We start from the raw sequence: 17,194 nt of genomic DNA, 5'->3' as shown, positions 1-17,194 counted from the left end.
CCTTGAACTCTTGTTCCTCCTACTCTGCCCCTTGAGCACCGAGACTGCAGACCTGCCAGCCACTCCCCATTTATGTGCTGCTTGGGAGGGAACCTTGGCCTCCCTGTGAGAAGCAAGCCCTGTCCCCGTGGATGTGCTTCCAGCTCATCCCTCTACCGTCTAGGTGTTTCTCCAGCTCCCAGCCGAGAACAACTTTGCCATGGTTGTTCACACAAAAGCAGCTGGCAGGACCACGATCAGGGTCACAGTCCGGAGTACAAACAGCTCCTTTGGGCACTTTGAGGGGAATCTGCTGGAACTGTCGGATGAGATTCAGATCCTGGTAAGCTTCCACCTAAATCTGGTTTCTGTAGGTCAGGGAGCATATGTTTCTGGGCACGGCTCCACCTGGAGCTAAGCTCTCACACACGTATTCACTGCATTCCTGAAGACAAACTGGGTTGGGGATGGAAAGAAGGCTCAGAAGGTGAGAGTACTTGCTGCAAAAGCCTGATAACCGGCATTTGATTCCTGGAACCCACATAAAAAAGGCAGATATGGTGGTGCGCATCTGTAATTCTTGTACCCCGAAAGAGATGAGACAGTAAGACAGAATTGTCCAGAAGCTGGGCCAGTGCCTAGAGTGGAACAAGAGAAACCCTACCTCAGCAGAGTGGGAACCCTCAACCCACCCTCAAAACCTGTTCTCTGGCCAGCCGTGGTAGCACACACCTGTAATCCTAGCACTCAGGGAGGAAGAGGCAGATTGATCGCTGTAAGTTTGAGGCCAGCCTGGTCTACAAAGTGAAGTCCAGAACAGCCAGGTTTTGATACAGAGAGACCCTGTCTCGAAAAATGAAAAAAGAGGGAGAGAGAGAGAGAAAGAAAGAGGTGTTCTCTGACCTCCACACAAACACAATGGTGCACTTGTGTATGTGTGCATTCCGTGCCACACACACACACACATACTCACAACAGATAAGTGAAAAAACAACAACAACAAAAAAAAAAAAAACCCTAAAAGTAAAAGGAAAAAAGTTCAAATCAATCAGGAAGGACAAACAATCATTTGAGTAGGCCCAGCTTTCCCCAATTATTTTGCCTTTGGCTCTTTGATTCAGTAGAACAGTGAGGAAGCGGCAGTAGAGCGGGCAGCAGAAGAGCTGATGGCCTCTGCTGACTTCCGTCAGAGGCTCTGCTCCCAGATCTCACTCCATCCAGTGAACGGAACTAAAACTGGCTCTCACGCTTTAGTCTACCACAGAGGCTTCGGCCAGTGGGATTTGCCACATGGCCAGTACTTCAGGAATAGAGCCGTTAAAGCTGTGAATGAATATATGTATGATTTTAATAATATATTACTTTTAGGAGCTAGGTCTCTCTGCGTAGCCCTGGCTGTTCTGAACTGTATGTAGACCAGGCTAGCCTCAAACTCACAGGGATCTGCCTGCCTCTGTGTTGTAGACTACCAAGTACATACCAAGTACCCAGCTTGTTTAAGGGAGGGCTGCTGTAGAATGTTTAGACTAATTTGAAATCAGGCAGACTGTTGGCTGTAGCTCCATGTTCCACACACAGTCCCTGCTGGTTGTCCTGAGCTCCACCCACACCGAATAAATATCATAAGCTGTCTTTCCCTGAAAGGAGGGAACGCTTCTTTTCTCCATGTAGGTGTTTGAAAAACTGCAGCTCTTCTACTCAGACTGCCAGCCTGAACAGATCCTGATGCCGATGAATTCTCAGCTCAAGCTGCGCTCCAACAGGTGAGGAAGGAAGGGAAGCAGGCCAGACTGAGGAAACTTGAGTAAGATGTGCCAGGGCCAGAGAGGCGTCAGGCATAAACACACTGCCGGCAGGCCACGGGAGCACAGGCCACAAAACTGTCCTCTGACTCCACCATCTCCCGCAGAAACGAAGGCTAGGCCTGGCCAGACAGTCAGCGTGAAAAGTGAAAAAGCAAGAGGTGTGCCATCTGGCTTGGATGGGACCCAGCTGAGCAAGGTGCCGTGTGCACACCTGCACACGCATATTAACAACAACTTTAAAAACATCTATAGGGCACTCGGGAGGCAGAAGCAGGCAGAGCTCTGTAAGTTCAAGGCCAGTCTGGTCTACAGAGTGAGTTCAAGCCAGTTAGGGCTACACAGAGAAACCCTGCCTCAGAAAACTAATAATAATAAATAAATAAACAAACAAACCCCACATTTTAATGTTTTTAATTGCACATGGAAAGAAGTATCATTTACTCTTGATTGACTTTTCTAAAGTGAATATGTTTTCAAAGGTGACATAATTACACAACAGAAAAATAACTGAAAGGTTTACTTGTTATGATTTGTATATGCGTGTGTACATGTAAGAGTGTATATGTGTGTGAGTGTGTGTGAATAAGTGTACATGTGTGCATGTGAGAGTATGTGTGTGTAAGAGTGTCTGTGAATGAGTGTGTGGGGGTGTGTGAGTGTAGAAATGTGTATGTGTGTGTATCCGGCGCATGCCACAGTGAGCCTATGAGGACAGTTTAGCCTTCCGCAATCAATTCTCTCCGTCCCTGGTGGGATTGTAGGATCAAACTCAAGGTAGGCTGTTGTATCAAATACTTTTGTCCAATTTTCTATTTCACAAGCCTGAAACTGCCCTTCTTTTTGTTTTCTGAGGCAGAGACCATAGAGTCCCTCAACCCTTATGGAACAGAGGGACCCCTGCTGTCCCAGCTGCTGCCTCCTTGGTGCTAGGAGCATGGTGTGCGCCCAGGCTTGATTTCCATGCGTGCTTGGGACAGCACCTCAAGATCTCAATCCTCCTTCCCAGCTCCCCAAGCGTTGTAATCACAGGTGTCACCTTTACTCCTGGACTATTGTGACTCCTGAAGCTGTGGACATCACTCATGTATGAGTGTTTGTTTAAATATCTGTTTTCAGTTATCTTGTCCAAATAATTTGGATTGTGAGCCTAGCCTTCAATGGCTGAGCCATCTCTCCAGCCCAACCATTGGTTTTTCTATGCCAGCCCTTGCTCCGAATAATGACACAGAAACCTTATATTTCTTTACAATAGCTTTAGGTACTACAGTTGGGCGCTCCTCAGCTGTTGTAACGATGGGCCTGCACTCTGCCACGTGGAATTACCTGCCAGCCTAGTCTCACCCTGGCACCTTCTTCACCCACATCACGGTGGCTATCCCCATTCCCCTCTCCCATCTCCACCTGAGTCCCCTCTCTCTGGGCCTGGAAGTCCTACCTAAACTCTCCAGCCCAGCTTTTGACCAATCAGAAGGTGATGAGGAAAAAAAAACAAAACATTTACACATTGAAACAGATGCTTCTTAATAATGACAATACCAAAGTCCAGCCTGTGACCAGATCTCTGCCAAAACAGAAATCAGCATTTGAATACACAGTGCACGAAAACATCCTCCAACAAATAACTTTCTAATATGCAACAGGATTTATTTTTAAAGAGAAAAGTATAGGCCTGGGGTTAGTGGTATATGCTTCTAGTCACAGCACATCCGGAGGTAAAGACACGCGCTGGCTAGTCTTATATAAAGTTGACACAAGCTAGAGTCACATTCCAGGGGGGAACCTCAATTGCAAAATTGATGCCATCCCTGGGCTGGTGGTCCTGGGTGCTATAAGAAAGCAAGCTGAGCAAGCCATGAGGAGCCAGCCAGTAAGCAGCACCCTCCATGGCTTCTGCATGAGCTCCTGCCTCTAGGTTCCTGGCCCGCTTAAATTCCTGCCTTGATTTCCCTCAGTGATGGAATATTACTGGATATTAATATCCAGTGGATGGAATATTACTTCTTCCACAAGCTGCTTTTGGTGAGTTTGATCACAGTAATAAAAACCCTAACTAAGATAAGACAGGAAGATGAGATGAGGAATTTAAGGTCATCCCTGCCTCCATAGTGAGGTGAAGGTCAGCCGGGAGTACATGAGCCTCCAAGGGGAAACAGCCAAAGCCAGGCACCATGGCTCACACCTGAGTCCCAGCACTGGGAGGTGTCACGTCAGGCTTCAGCTACACAGTGAGCCAGCCTGGGCTTCGTGAGACCCTGCCTTAAAACACACTTGTATAATCTTTGGGTCTGGTTACTTTTGGTGTGTGATTTTTTTTTTAATTTATGACTTTGGGGGGAGATTAATTTCTTTTTAAAAGGTCTATGTATCCTGGAGCTTGCTATGTCGACCAGGATGGCCTCAAATTTACAGAGCTCCTTTTGCCTCTGCCTCCAGAGTGCCGAGATTAAAGGCCACCATGCCCTGCTCAAGGTTTTTATTTTTTTAGTTGGTTTATTTGTTTATTTTTATGTATGGCTGGGCACTCAGGGAGGCAGAGGTAGGTGTATCTCTGAGTTTGAGGCCAGTCTTGTGAGTCCAGGGCAGCCAAGGCCACAGAGAAACCCTGTCTCAAAAAGAACACAGCAATAAAATAAAAATAAATATTTTTATGTCTGGGTGTCTAATTGTATGAACTGATGCATTCTCTGTGCACTGTTTGTTTTTTAAGTTTTTAGTCTTCTGAGACAGGGTTTTCCCAGGCTAGCCTAGAGTTCACTCTGGCTTGGCTGGCTTCAAACTCGTGGCAGTCCTTTTCCCTAGCCGTCAATGCTGAAGTACAGGTAAGACAAATCATCTTAGTCTTGTCAGCCTTTACCTGCTTCCCTCTGACCAGACAGTCCCCAGGACTGGCTGCTTGCTCTGTTTATCTCCTAGAGAAGGCGCAGCTTTTGTGAGTTCCCGTGTTCTCAAGTGTTTCCCTAACTCCTCCGTCATTGAGGAAGATGGTGAAGGGCTCCTGAGATCTGGGCCCATTGCCGGTACTGCCGTATTGGAAGTCACTTCTATAGAACCTTTTGGAGTTAATCAGACAACCGTAACTGGAGTCCAGGTGAGTCAGGGACTAAGTCAGTAAATGATGGGGCCCGGAATCTAGCTCAGAAGTAGAGTGCTTGCTGAGCACGCAGAAACTCTTGTCTGACCCCAGCACCTCACACACTTAAGCAGATGGAATGCCATGGCCTGGAAGGTGTGTCCTCTCCTGAGAATTAGGAGCTTTTCTGCAAGACAAATGAACCTGTCAGAGCGTATCCTGATGTGGCCTCAAAGCAGCATGATAAAACAGACAGTAGTGCCCTTGATGAAAGGGATCAGCCCCGTGTCAGTGTGACCATCGGCCCGGCAGCTTTGCAAGATGGTTGAGAGCAGAGTAGAGTCGTGCTTCTGTCAGCATCTGGTGTGGAGGCTGGGTCTGGTGGTGTGTGACTTTAATCCTGGCACTCAGAAAGCTGAGGCACAGGATTGCTACAAGTTCAAAGCCAGCATGGGCTACAGAGTGAGACTGTACCTCAAAAGTCAATAAATATCTGACTTTGATGTAAAATGAAACATTTTAGGGTGAAAAGGGACCTCAGAACTCTTCTTGGCCTCCTGGCTCAGATCAAATGTGGAAAGGACCTCAGAGGCATGTTAATCTAACATGAATCCTTTAGGCATTGGGTATATACTGTATTTCAGCCCAGATATCACACATGCTATGTGCATTACCTCCTGTAAGAACTGTATGGGCTGCATATAACTGAGAAGGAGGCTGAGACCAGAACTACATAAAGCTGCGAAGGGACAAGCTGGGATCAGATTGTATTTCTCTTACTGCCTTCATACCATGGGGAAAATCTACAGTGTCCTGGTAATCAGTTACTTGGTGACAGACCCCAAGCACTCTGCAGAGAATAGGCTAACTACACACCTCTCCTCGCCTGCCAGATGGACTCATGAAGTGGCCATGGCCTGTGCTGTCATATTTCCTGTGTACAAGCATGTCAATGCAAAAGCTCTTCCCTACAAAGGAGTAGTGGGGCTGGGGAGATGGCTCAGTGGGCAGCAGCACAGGCACAAGCCTAAGCTCAGATCCCCAGAACCCACAGAAGAGCTAAGTTCGGTGCCAGTGGGCCTACAAGAACTGGGAGGGAGAGACAGGAAAAACTCCAAAAGCTCCAGGGCCGGGGAGCCTGGCTCACGTAGCAGTGAGGAGACCTGGTCAAGTCAGGAAGGCAGGGGGCAACAGGCTGTCCTCTGAGCTCCACACACACCCATGAGGCCTGAAGCCTTGCCTGCAGATCTTAGAGTATGATAGCAGCTCTTTTCCCAGTGCCGCATTGTCTGTACTAGTGGGTTCTGTCTCCCACAGGTAGCACCAGTGACATACCTTCGACTGAGCAGCTACCCCAAGCTATACACAGCCCAAGGAAGGACCCTGTCAGCCTTTCCTTTGGGCATGTCTCTCACCTTTATTGTTGAGTTTTATAATAACATTGGAGAGAAATTCCACACCCACAATACTCGGCTTTATATGGCTCTGAACAGGTATGGAGGTCAAAGGGGTGTTGTTAGCACCGTGACGGGACCCTCGCAGGCTTAGTCAGTATTCTGCAGCACTCTCAGCAGAACCTCTTATGCTCTGAACTTGGAATCTGGTCTTTATTTCTTTTCTCAAAATGATAATAATGAGCCATATGTGGTGGTACATGTGCAATTAGGAACGTGAACTGAGAAAATCTCAGACTCAAAGCAAGCCTGAGCTCCATGCACAGCAATGAATTCCAGGCTGATATGGGCTACAGAGTGTGACCCTGTTTTAGAGTGCAGGGGGCTGAGGATGACTAAAAATATAGCTCAGGGGTAGAATATTCCTAATATGTCCAAGGCACTTGGTTTGACTCTCAGCAACAACACCGCACACACAGAGAGAGAAGGAGCCAGAACCAGTAAAAGAGTATTGTCAGTTGGACTTGGTGCCTGTAATCACAGTACTCAGAAGGCTGACGGAGGAGGATTGCCATGAGATCAAGACAGTTCCAGGCCTGCCTGGGCTACAAACTGAAACTCTCTCCAAAAAGACAAAATGGATTATGCAGATGGCTGAGTAGTTCCAAGTGCTTATGGCATTGCGGAGAACTGAGGTTAGTTCCCAGCGTCCACACGGAGAAGTCACAACCACATGGAACTCGAGTTCCGGGAGAGCCAATGCTCTCCAGCCCCTGTGTCTATACCCACAAATATAACTATTTTTAAGAGAGCATTGTCAGCAGGCATGGTGGCTAATGTCTTTGTTTCCGCCACTCAGGAGGCAGAGATGCTGGATCTCTGAGTTTGAGGCCAGCCTGACCTGTAAGACTTTCTTAGGGCTCTATAGAGATACCCTGTCTGAAAACCAAAAGAATACTTTTACTTAAGAAAGTTTCCATCAGGTTTTGAGTCTTCAAGTGTTAATTTACAAAATATGCACAAGGAGCTACCTAGCAGTATCAGAAATCTTTACTGGGCATTCCTTCTTTGGAATCACATATACTCTCAGGAATTGTTCCTTATTTTTCCTAATAAATCTTTTATTTTGCTTTAAAAATAAAATAAAGGGGACTGGAGAGATGGCTCAGAGTTTAAGAACACTGGCTGCTCTTCCAGAGGTCCTGAGTTCAATTCCCAGCAACCACATGGTGGCTCACCACCATCTACAGTAAGATCTGGTGCCCCCTTCTGGTAAGCATGTGTACATGCAGATAGAGCACTCATATACGTAATAAATAAATAAATCTTTAAAAATAAAATAAAATAGATACCTTTACTCAAGCCAGATGTTGTGACTCAGTTCTGTAATCCTAGCACAGTTCTGTCAAGGTGGAGGCAGGAGGATCAGGAATTCAGTGACATCCTCAGCTACATAGGAGTTTGAGTTAGTCTATACTATATGAAACTGTCTCAAAACAACACAAAAAAAGTCTTATTGTGGGGCTAGAGAGATGGCTCAGGGGTTAAGAGCACTGGCTGCTCTTCCAGAGGTCCTGGGTTCAATTCCCAGCAACCATATGGTAGCTCACAACCATCTATAATGAGATCTGGTGCCCTCTTCTGGTTGCAGGTGTACAAGCAGGCAGAACATTGTATACATAATAAATAAATAAAACTTTAAAAAAAAGTCTTACTATGAACAGATGTACTGGGGAAAACCTTTAATCCCAGCATTCAGGAGTCAGAGGCAGGCAGGTCTCTGTGAATTCAAAGCCAGCATGATCTGCATAGCAAGTTCCAGGACAGCTGGGGCTACATAGTGAGACCCTGTCTTTAAACAAACAAAATTTTATTAGGAAGAGTCGGATGTGCCTGCAGTCCCAGCATTTAGGTAGTCCATACCCTCACACACACAGAAAGAGACAATAAAATATTTTTGTTTGTTTGTTTGTTTCAAGACAGGGTTTTTCTGTGTATCCCGGGCTGTCCTGGAACTAACTCACTTGTAGACCAGCCAGGCCTCAAACTCACAGAGATCCATCTGCCTCTGCCTCCCTGAGTGCTGGGATTAAAGGCGTGAGCCACCACTGCCCAGCTGGACAATAAAAACTTGGAAACAAACTTGTGGTAGGGTCTTCTCTTCCCTCAACCTTTTCCTAGGTAGTATCCCTCTACAGAAATTGACTGTCTGGGATAGGGTCTTGCTTTGTAGCTCTGGCTAGCCTGGTAATCATTATATATCCCAGACTGGTTTGGACCTTAGCCTCATAGATGCTGGGCAAACAGGAGTGTGCCACCATACCCAGCTCCACACTGTCTGTCCTTGTTCTTTGCTGGCAGCCAGGGCTTTCTACATGCTGCCTAAACATCCCACCAGTGAATGACATGCTTGGCTGCCCTTTTCAGCACCTCTGCCTTTCACATCTGCTTTCAGAGATGACTTGCTGCTGATTGGACCAGGAAACAGAAACTATACATATGTGGCCCAGGCTGTGAACAAAGGGGTGACAGTTGTGGGGCTCTGGGACCAAAGACATCCTGGCATGGCAGATTATATTCCTGTTGCTGTAGAACATGCCATTGAGCCTGACACCAAGCTTACCTTCGTGGGCGATGTCATCTGCTTCAGCACATACCTCGTCAATCAGCATGGTGGGTATACTTCTCCTTAGCCAAACAAAGGCAGTTCTGTTAGTTGGGGATGGTGCACGCCTTTGATCCCAGTACTAGGGAGGCAGAGGATTTTTTTCTTCTGAGGCAGGGTTTCTCTGTGTTGCCCTGGCACCTGCTCTGTAGACCAGGCTGGCCTCAACCCAAAGATCCACCTGCTTCTGCCCTGCCAGTGCTAGGATTAAAAGCCTGCACCGCCACACCTAGCTTCTTTGATTTCTTATCGACATTTTATTTATTTGTGTGGGGGGACAAGAACAGTTTGGGGGAGTTAATTTTCCTCTTCTGCCTTGTGGATCCCAGGGATTGAACTCAGGTCACCAGGCTTAGTAGCAGGAGCTGAGCCATCTCAGTGGTCCAAATGTTTGATAATTTGTATATTAGCTGATAATTCTCAGTTGAGTGACCATTTTTCTCAATAACCAGTTAGAAGTTGACTAGTAGCCCTACTGTTTACTGAACACACCTTTATATTATAAAACATACAGGCAATCCGGGCTACTTTGTCGTCATCCCGGCTTCTGGAGGATGGTAACTGCTTGGTTCAAAATAATAAACATGCCAAGCACAGTGGTACATGACTAGTTTGTTTTGTTTTTTTTTTTTTAAGGAAGATTTATTTATTTTATATATATATGAGTGTTCTATCTGCATTCACATCTGCCAGAAGAGGGAATCAGTTCACATTATAGATGGTTATGAGCCACCATGTGGTTGCCAGGAATTGAACTCATGACCTTTGGAAGAACAGGCAATGCTCTTTTTTTTTTTTTTTTTTTTTAAGATTTATTTATTATTCATACAGTGTGTCTGCATGTATGCCTACACGCCAGAAGAGGGCACCAGATTCCATTATAGATGGTTGTGAGCCACCATGTGGTTACTGGGAATTGAACTCAGGATCTTTGAAAGAACAGTCAGTGCTCTTAACCTCTGAGCCATCTCTCCAGCCCTGGCACATGACTTTAATCCCAGCACTCAGGAAGCAGAGCCTGGTCTTCAAAGTAAGTTCCAGGACAGCCAGTGCTACACAGAGAAACCCTGTCTCAAAAAAACAAAACAAAAACATAAAAATAAAAATAAAAGTTGGACTAGAGAGATGGCTCTGTGGTTAAGAGCACTTCTTATTCTTCTTTTAAATACTTTACTTTTCATGGCTGGGATACAGAATTAATAAAATGTAACTGATAAGAAAAAAATAAAATTAAAAAAATAAAAATAAATACTTTACTTTTATTTCATGTAATTGGTGTTCTGCCTGCATGTATGTCTGTGTGAGGGTGTCGGATCTCCCGGAACTGGTGTTACACATAGTTGTGAGCTGCCGTGTGGGTGCTGGAAATTAAACCTGGATCCTCTGGAAGAGCAGCCAGTGCTCTTAACCGCTAAGGCATCTCTCCAGCTCCCCACTTCTTGTTCTTGAAAGGACTTGGGTTCAATTCCCAACACCCACATGATGGCTCATCACCATCTGTAACTCCGTCTTCTGACCTTCTTGGACCACAGGCACACACATGGTGCACATACACAATGCAGGGAAACATTCATATACAAAGTCTAAAAGTATTTAAAGTTATAAAAAGAACAGACGAAATACGAAAAAGGGAAAAAAAAGCACTGAGGCTTTAGTTCTAGGAACCGAGTACATATAAGCTATTTTATGAAGCAGCAGTCAAAGCCTAATCCCGTGTCCGATAGATTACTGCAGTGAGTTTATGGTGTGTGTGTGTGAGAGAGAGACCTGCCGTAGCACACATGTGAATGAAGGTCAGAGGACAACTTGTGGAGTTGGTCCTTTCTTCCCCTGGGGATATAGGAGATCAAACTCGGGTCATCAGGCTTGCGCAGCAAGCACTTGATCAGCGAATAATGTCTGCTAGAAGGAAGTTCTATTAAGTTCAATAAAAATGATAGGAAAATTAGTCCTTGGGTTCAATCCCTAGCATTCAAAAATAAAAATAAATTTCTCCTTGGCTAGAAAATGTGAATTCTTCAGCTTTACAGACGGTTTGTCGCAAAGCGGTAATGCTGCCCCAGCGATCTGTTGGGCAGCACTGTTTGTAAGCATGCAGCCATCGTTCACCCGAGATCTGTGGGAATGCCAGCACACCCCACGTGAGCCCTGGCCACTGCTGATGGAGAGGTGAGCTAAGTGCACCTTCCGGTTGGCTGCCCGCGGCTCTGTCCACACGCTCCCAGCCTCGGGAGGAGCTAGGGCGCATACACAGTGCAAGGAGAACTGAAGGAGGGGCCCCATTTATTGCAGTTCTCATCACTGGTGCCCTATAAGCAGAGTCTTCCCAGGGAAGGGTTTCTGCAACCATCCACATGTGACTGGCTGGTGCTGTAGAACTTTGGCCTCTTTCCTGGGAAGCATAGATATGTGTTAAGTTAAGTGTGACTACATCAGACCCGATTCTAACACAGTTACGTTATTATTTTATGCTAATTACAGAGGGCGCTTTAATCAGCCATGATCAAATTATCCAGCCCTGGAGCTGATATGCAGTGACCAGTGTGTAATCCTAGGCCTGAAGCTTGCTTCAAAGTCAGTAACAAAAGTTATAGTTTCACAACTGGATGAAGCAAGCTTTATGTTGAAGCTTTGTCAGTGGGAGTAGGACATGCATGTATCATAATATACATCTGAAGACCAGAAGACAATTTTCGAACGTTAGTTTTCTCTTTGCTCCCACCTCGTGGGTTCTCCAAATTAACTCAGGTCATCACAGCAAGTACCTTTGCTGAGCATCTCGCTGGCCCCAGAAGCAAAGCTTCAGTTTTGCATTCCGGAATTTTTAGAGACAACCAAGTTAATACTGCAAAGGATGAAGAAGCAGAAGGGTTATGTGCCAGAATCAGAAATCCAGTAGGTTTCAGGTATAGTTGTTAATCCCAGGATTTGAGAGGCAAAGTCAGGCAGATCTTTGTGTCAAGGCTAACCTGGTCTACATACCAGTTTTAGGCCATTCAAGGATATACAATGAAACCCTTTCTCAAACATGGCAATGGGGCTGGAGAGATGGCTTAGCAGTTAAGATCATTTGTTGAAAAAAAAAAAAAATCATTGTTACTCCAGAGGATCCAAGCTCAGTTTGAAGGGATTCTGGCCAGCCTGAGCCCAGCAAACATTGCAAAGATTGGCAGGCCTTGCTCTTCTCCCCCTTTCCTTCTGCCTTGATTAAAAAACAAACAAACAAACAAACAAACAAACAAACAAACAAAACTTTTAGATTACTTTCCTAAAGCTAGCCACCAAGGTTTATTTCCTTATTTGGCCACTTCCTCCTCCTGAGGTTAACTACCAAAGTCTAGCTTTCAAAGTACTGAAGTCCAACAAACAAAAGCCCACTTTGGCTCACCTAATTAACATGCCCAATTAAAATTAAACACCATGGGGGAAGGAGGGTGGGATTGGGAGGGGAGGAGGAATGGGGCTACAACTGGTATGTAAAGTGAATAAAATAATAAAAACTTTTTTAAAACTTAAAATAATAAAATATCTCACCTAACACAGGGATTCCCCTTTGACCCTTATAGTCTACCATTTTTCTATGTGCTGCATCTGTCTCCTCTCTTTCCAGAGGCTGCCTTTGTCTCCACCTCCCCGCCCCAACAAACATCCCTATCCCCTTTCCCTTGCCCCTTCTTCCTTTTGCCTTCTTCCTTTTCATCTATCTGCTGTCTTTGTTTCCCTATCCCTGCCCTCTGTCCTTCTGTAACAAATAAATCTCTTTGTTCTGATAACTTGGCCTTAGGGTGTCTAGAGCCAACTCTCGTGTTCCCAGCACCCACATGGTGGCTCATAACCATCCATAACTCGGGTTCAAGGGAATCCATTGCCATCTTCTGGGTTCCTTTGGGATTTTGTTTTGTGTTTTTGGTTGTTTGTTATTTGGCTGGTTGGATTTCTAAGAGAGCATTTCTCTGTGTAGCCCTGGCTGTCCTGGGCCTCCATTTGTAGAACAGGCTGTAATTAAAGGCCTGTGCCGTCCCCTCCAACAGTACCATCTTCTGACCTCCAAGGGCACCAACCATGTGTGTGACACAGACATGCATGCAAGCAGAATACACATAAAAAATAAAAATAAATTGAAAGCTGGAGATGGTGGCACACAGCTTCAATCCCAGCACTTGGGAGGCAGTGGATCTCTGAGTTCAAGTCAAGGCCAGCCTGGTCTACAGAGCATGTTCTAGGACAGCCAGGGCTACACAAAGAAACCCTGTCTCAAAAAAAAAAAAAAAAATTAGGAATGCAACTTAACCGTTGACATTCTTTTTTTTATTATTGTTTAAATAAACAATAATTATAATTTATTTTTTGAGACAGGGTTTCTCTGTGTAGCTCTGGCTGTCCTGGAACCACTTTGTAGACCAGGCTGGCCTCAAACTCACAGAGATCCACCTGCCTCTGCCTCCCAGAGTGCTGGGAATTACAGGTGTGAGCCATTGTGTCTGGCTCTTTTGGCATTCTTTTGCCACTGTGCAATTTAAACCAAACCAAACCAACCCTGCCTTTATCCAATCTACACTTTCTTACCTTTGTCCTGGTGATAGAAGCTCAAAGTATATTCACACTTAGCAAGGTCTAAAGAAGTTTTTTTTGTTTGGTTGGTTGGTTTGGTTTGTTTTTTTCAAGTCAGGGTTTCTCTGTGTAACAGTTCCGACTGTCCTGGAACTCACTCTGTAGACCAGGCTGGCCTCGAAATCACAGAGCTCTGCCTGCCTTTGCCTCCGGAGTGCTGGGATTAAAAGTGTGTGCCATCACCAACCTGCTTCTAAAGAAGGCTTAATGAGTATACATTCCCTGTTCATACTTTTCTTTTTTCCTAAGAACAGTTAACCTCAGGAGTGGGGGTGCACGCCTTCAATCCCAGCACTTGGGAGGCAAGGCAGACAGATCTCTGTGAGTTTGAGGCCAGCCTGGTCCTCAAAGTGAGTTCATGGCAGTGAAGGCTACACAGAGAAACCCTGTCTTGAAAATCTGAAGAGAGAGACAGAGAAAGAGAGAGAGAGAGAACGGTTATATTCTTTGCCTCACTAGCTCATGTGATGCTGAAGGGGACACTGACATTCAGAAAAGCTACCTACATTCTCAAAAACAGTCTTAAGTGCCTCCTGATTGAGACTTTGAATAAAGTAATTTATTAATTGATATTGAAAATTGCAGCCAAGCACTCTGTCTTGTCTTTTCCTAGGTGAGCCTGGTGTGTGGATGATTTCTACCAACAATGTTGTACAGACAGACGCTGTCACCGGAGTAGGAGTGGCTAGGAGCCCAGGAACTGCAACCGTTTTTCATGACATTCCTGGAGTGGTGCGGACGTTTCGAGAGGTGAGAGGTACCCCTCACTGTACCATGGCTGAAGGGACTGAGTGACCGCGTTCACGCAGAAAGCATCCTAGGATGGAAGTCCACATGTTTAACAGACAACAGGACAGTGAGCGGGCTGGGGAAACACTGCGGTGTTAGAACACCTGCTGGCACAGGCCCAAGCTTCAGTCTCGAGCGCCTAAAAAGCAGAGCAAATGAAATAAGACATTTTTATAAATAGTAGTTAGAATTCCTACCAGAGGTCTGACTAACCTGAGTCTGTTTTAAGAGATCACTACGAGTGCTCAGTTCAGTAGTGCGTACACTAAAACTGAGCGACCAGAGAGGACTAGCATGGCCCCTGCACAAGGATCACACACAAAATTTTTTCACACAAAAATTATTTATTTATTATATTGAAAATTACAGCCAAGCACTTTTTCTTGTCTTTTCCTAAGTGAGCCTAGGGTGTGGATGATTTCTACCAACAATGTTGTACAGACAGACATTGTCACTGGAGGAGGGGTGGCTAGGAGCAGTCCATGTTTATATCATTAAATTTTTGTTTCAGGTTTTTTATTTTGGTTTGGTTTGGTTTGGTTTGGTTTTTCAAGATAGTGTTTCCCTGTGTAGCCTTGGCTGTCCTGGACTTGTTTTGCAAACCAGACTTAAATTCTTGTTTCTACTACCACCCTGGGAGACCTGGGCAACATGGGCAGAGCCTGGCTGCCTCTGCCTGTCCTGTGCCACCACTGTAAGGAAATGTCTTCAGAAATTAACTGGGTTGCTAAAGTTTCACCTTTGGCGGGCTCCGGGGTAGAATCTGGGATGGGATGTAAAATCCAGTATTTGCTTTATCTCTTGGGTCGACAAGCTTATGGCTCAGGCAACTGTTCGTGATAGATGACTAAAAGAAGAAGAAAGAGGGGAGAGAGCCCGGAATTCCTTCTCTAGTGATTCAGGACTGGTTGTACTGCAGCTATTGAGGAAAACTGAAACGGAACACTACTTTCCTGCAGCAACTTCTAGACAAAACTGCAGGGGATTGTAAAATGAGGCTCTTTGATTTGAGATTAGCTCCCTCAAGGGAGCAGGCTGATGCAGAGCATTCCACAGGCTAAAGTAAACTTTGGCCTGCTTATCTTAGAAGACTGATGGCTAGGCTATTGTTGATTATAATATTTATTATTGACTTATCTTTTAGTTAAACAGCAGTATACCCATTCTATACCCAAATTACCACACAGAGACTAGGATTTATTTAGAGCACAATGCTGGGCAATAATTACTCCATCCTAAACCTCCAAGTGGCAGAGCTTTCTCCCATTCAGATTTCCCACATATACTTGCTTGTTAGTCATATCTTAGGTCTGGTTCATCTCTCCTGGTGTTTCCAGGTCCTCTCCTCTCAGATCTCTCTTCTCCAAACGCCCCTCCCACTCACTTCTTTCTCCTCTCCTCCGAACCAGGATGTCCTACCCTGTTCTCTCTATTGCTCAGCATTGGCTGGTTGTTTTATTGACAATACAAGAACAAATGGTAGCATGTTTACACAAATTTGAGGCAGGTGATGCTTAGAATAAACATCACAATGCAATGTCCAGATTGAAACCAGATAGTGGGGTAGCATTTGAATTAACAAGGGTAAATTGTATACATTCCACAAGAACATTATACCATTAGGTTCCGAGTCTGCTAACTGATTTATGAATCAATAAGAAAAAGGAAAGAGGAGAGAAAGTAAGCAATGACCACTCATACACACTCAAGACAAAAGGGTAGATGAAGTTAAAAACATTAATTTCAACAAATTCCCACAAGCTTACATATGACAGTGATGTTGATTTCAGCCAGCATCTCCTCTGGAGAAACTGCAGCAAGTTCAGGCTGCCAGTTCCATTTTATCAGCCCATACATACACATAGACAAACAGTCAGACATATAGACCAGTACATACTTATACACACAGTCAATGGACAATACAGAAAAAGCTCCTTACATACAGAAGACAGTTGACATATACTCATGTAACATATGTACAAAGGACAGCCAGAAGTATTTACATGCAAACACATTATCTATATACATAGTTACCTATTTACAATTCATGGATGAAGTGAATTCCAACGGGCTTCAACCAACCTTTATTGTCTGGTTACAACTTTTAAATTTCTGAGACAAAGCACTCAAAAAAAAAAGTACTGGGGCTGGAGAGATGGCTCAGTGGCTAAGAGCACTGTCTGCTCTTCCAGAGGTCCTGAGTTCAATTCCCAGCCACCACATGGTGGCTCACAACCATCTATCTATACTGGGATCTGATGGCTTCTTCTGGTGTGCAGGTGTACATGCAGATAGAACATTCATGTACATAAAATAAGTAAATAAATAAAATCTTAAAAAGAAAAAAAAAAGGAATTACCTCATAGTCAAAAAGGCAATTAATCATGAACCAGGTGTGGCGGCACACACCTTTAACTCAGCAGTCAGGGAGGCAGAGGCAGGTGGATCTCTGCAAGTTTGAGGCCAGTCTACTCTACAAAGAGAGTCCAGAACAGCCAAGGCTACACAGAGAAACAGACGAATTCTAAAACACAACCAGTTACATGTTTTAAAACTAAACATTTTTTTTTAATCTTTGTACCCATTGCATAAGTTCCTAATGAGTTCAGAATGACAAAGGTTGACAAGGCCTAAAGGTTAACAGGGTCCAAGAAGTTACAAGAATTAGGTCTCTTTTCAATTAAGACTGACCTAGCTAAGCTACACATTTTTCAGCTATCTCTTAGTTTATAGTGAGTTCAGGACAATAATTTTATCTGTCTTTCATTCCAAGAAACAAAGTAAATTTAGAATGATAGTATATTATGCCGTAAGCTGACAAGATATAAGGAATTAACAATGGAACAGTTTGTATATTTTGACGTTGAGGTTTGTACTTAAT

The 17,194-nt window shown here is 44.7% G+C and overlaps 1 protein-coding gene and 1 non-coding gene across 2 annotated transcripts in view; both read left to right on the top strand.

Annotated features, from left to right (window-relative positions):
• Nup210l (nucleoporin 210 like) overlaps positions 1-17,194 on the top strand; it is a 93,586-nt gene that overhangs the window by 65,328 nt on the left and 11,064 nt on the right. Inside the window, exons 28-33 of the mRNA XM_055625113.1 lie at positions 164-322; positions 1,651-1,742; positions 4,698-4,872; positions 6,172-6,347; positions 8,704-8,921; positions 14,138-14,274. Of these exons, the coding sequence (XP_055481088.1) occupies positions 164-322; positions 1,651-1,742; positions 4,698-4,872; positions 6,172-6,347; positions 8,704-8,921; positions 14,138-14,274 (957 nt within the window). The remainder of the gene's footprint in view (positions 1-163; positions 323-1,650; positions 1,743-4,697; positions 4,873-6,171; positions 6,348-8,703; positions 8,922-14,137; positions 14,275-17,194) is intronic.
• Positions 14,555-14,659, top strand: LOC129691641 (U6 spliceosomal RNA). Its single transcript, XR_008722521.1, has one exon. It is a non-coding gene; the product is annotated as a U6 spliceosomal RNA (small nuclear RNA).

The sequence above is a fragment of the Psammomys obesus genome, unplaced genomic scaffold, assembly GCF_907164565.1.
Source record: "Psammomys obesus unplaced genomic scaffold, mPsaObe1.curated_primary_1811, whole genome shotgun sequence".
NCBI classification, from domain to species: Eukaryota; Metazoa; Chordata; class Mammalia; order Rodentia; family Muridae; genus Psammomys; species Psammomys obesus.
This window is presented reverse-complemented; position numbering and strand designations above follow the sequence as displayed.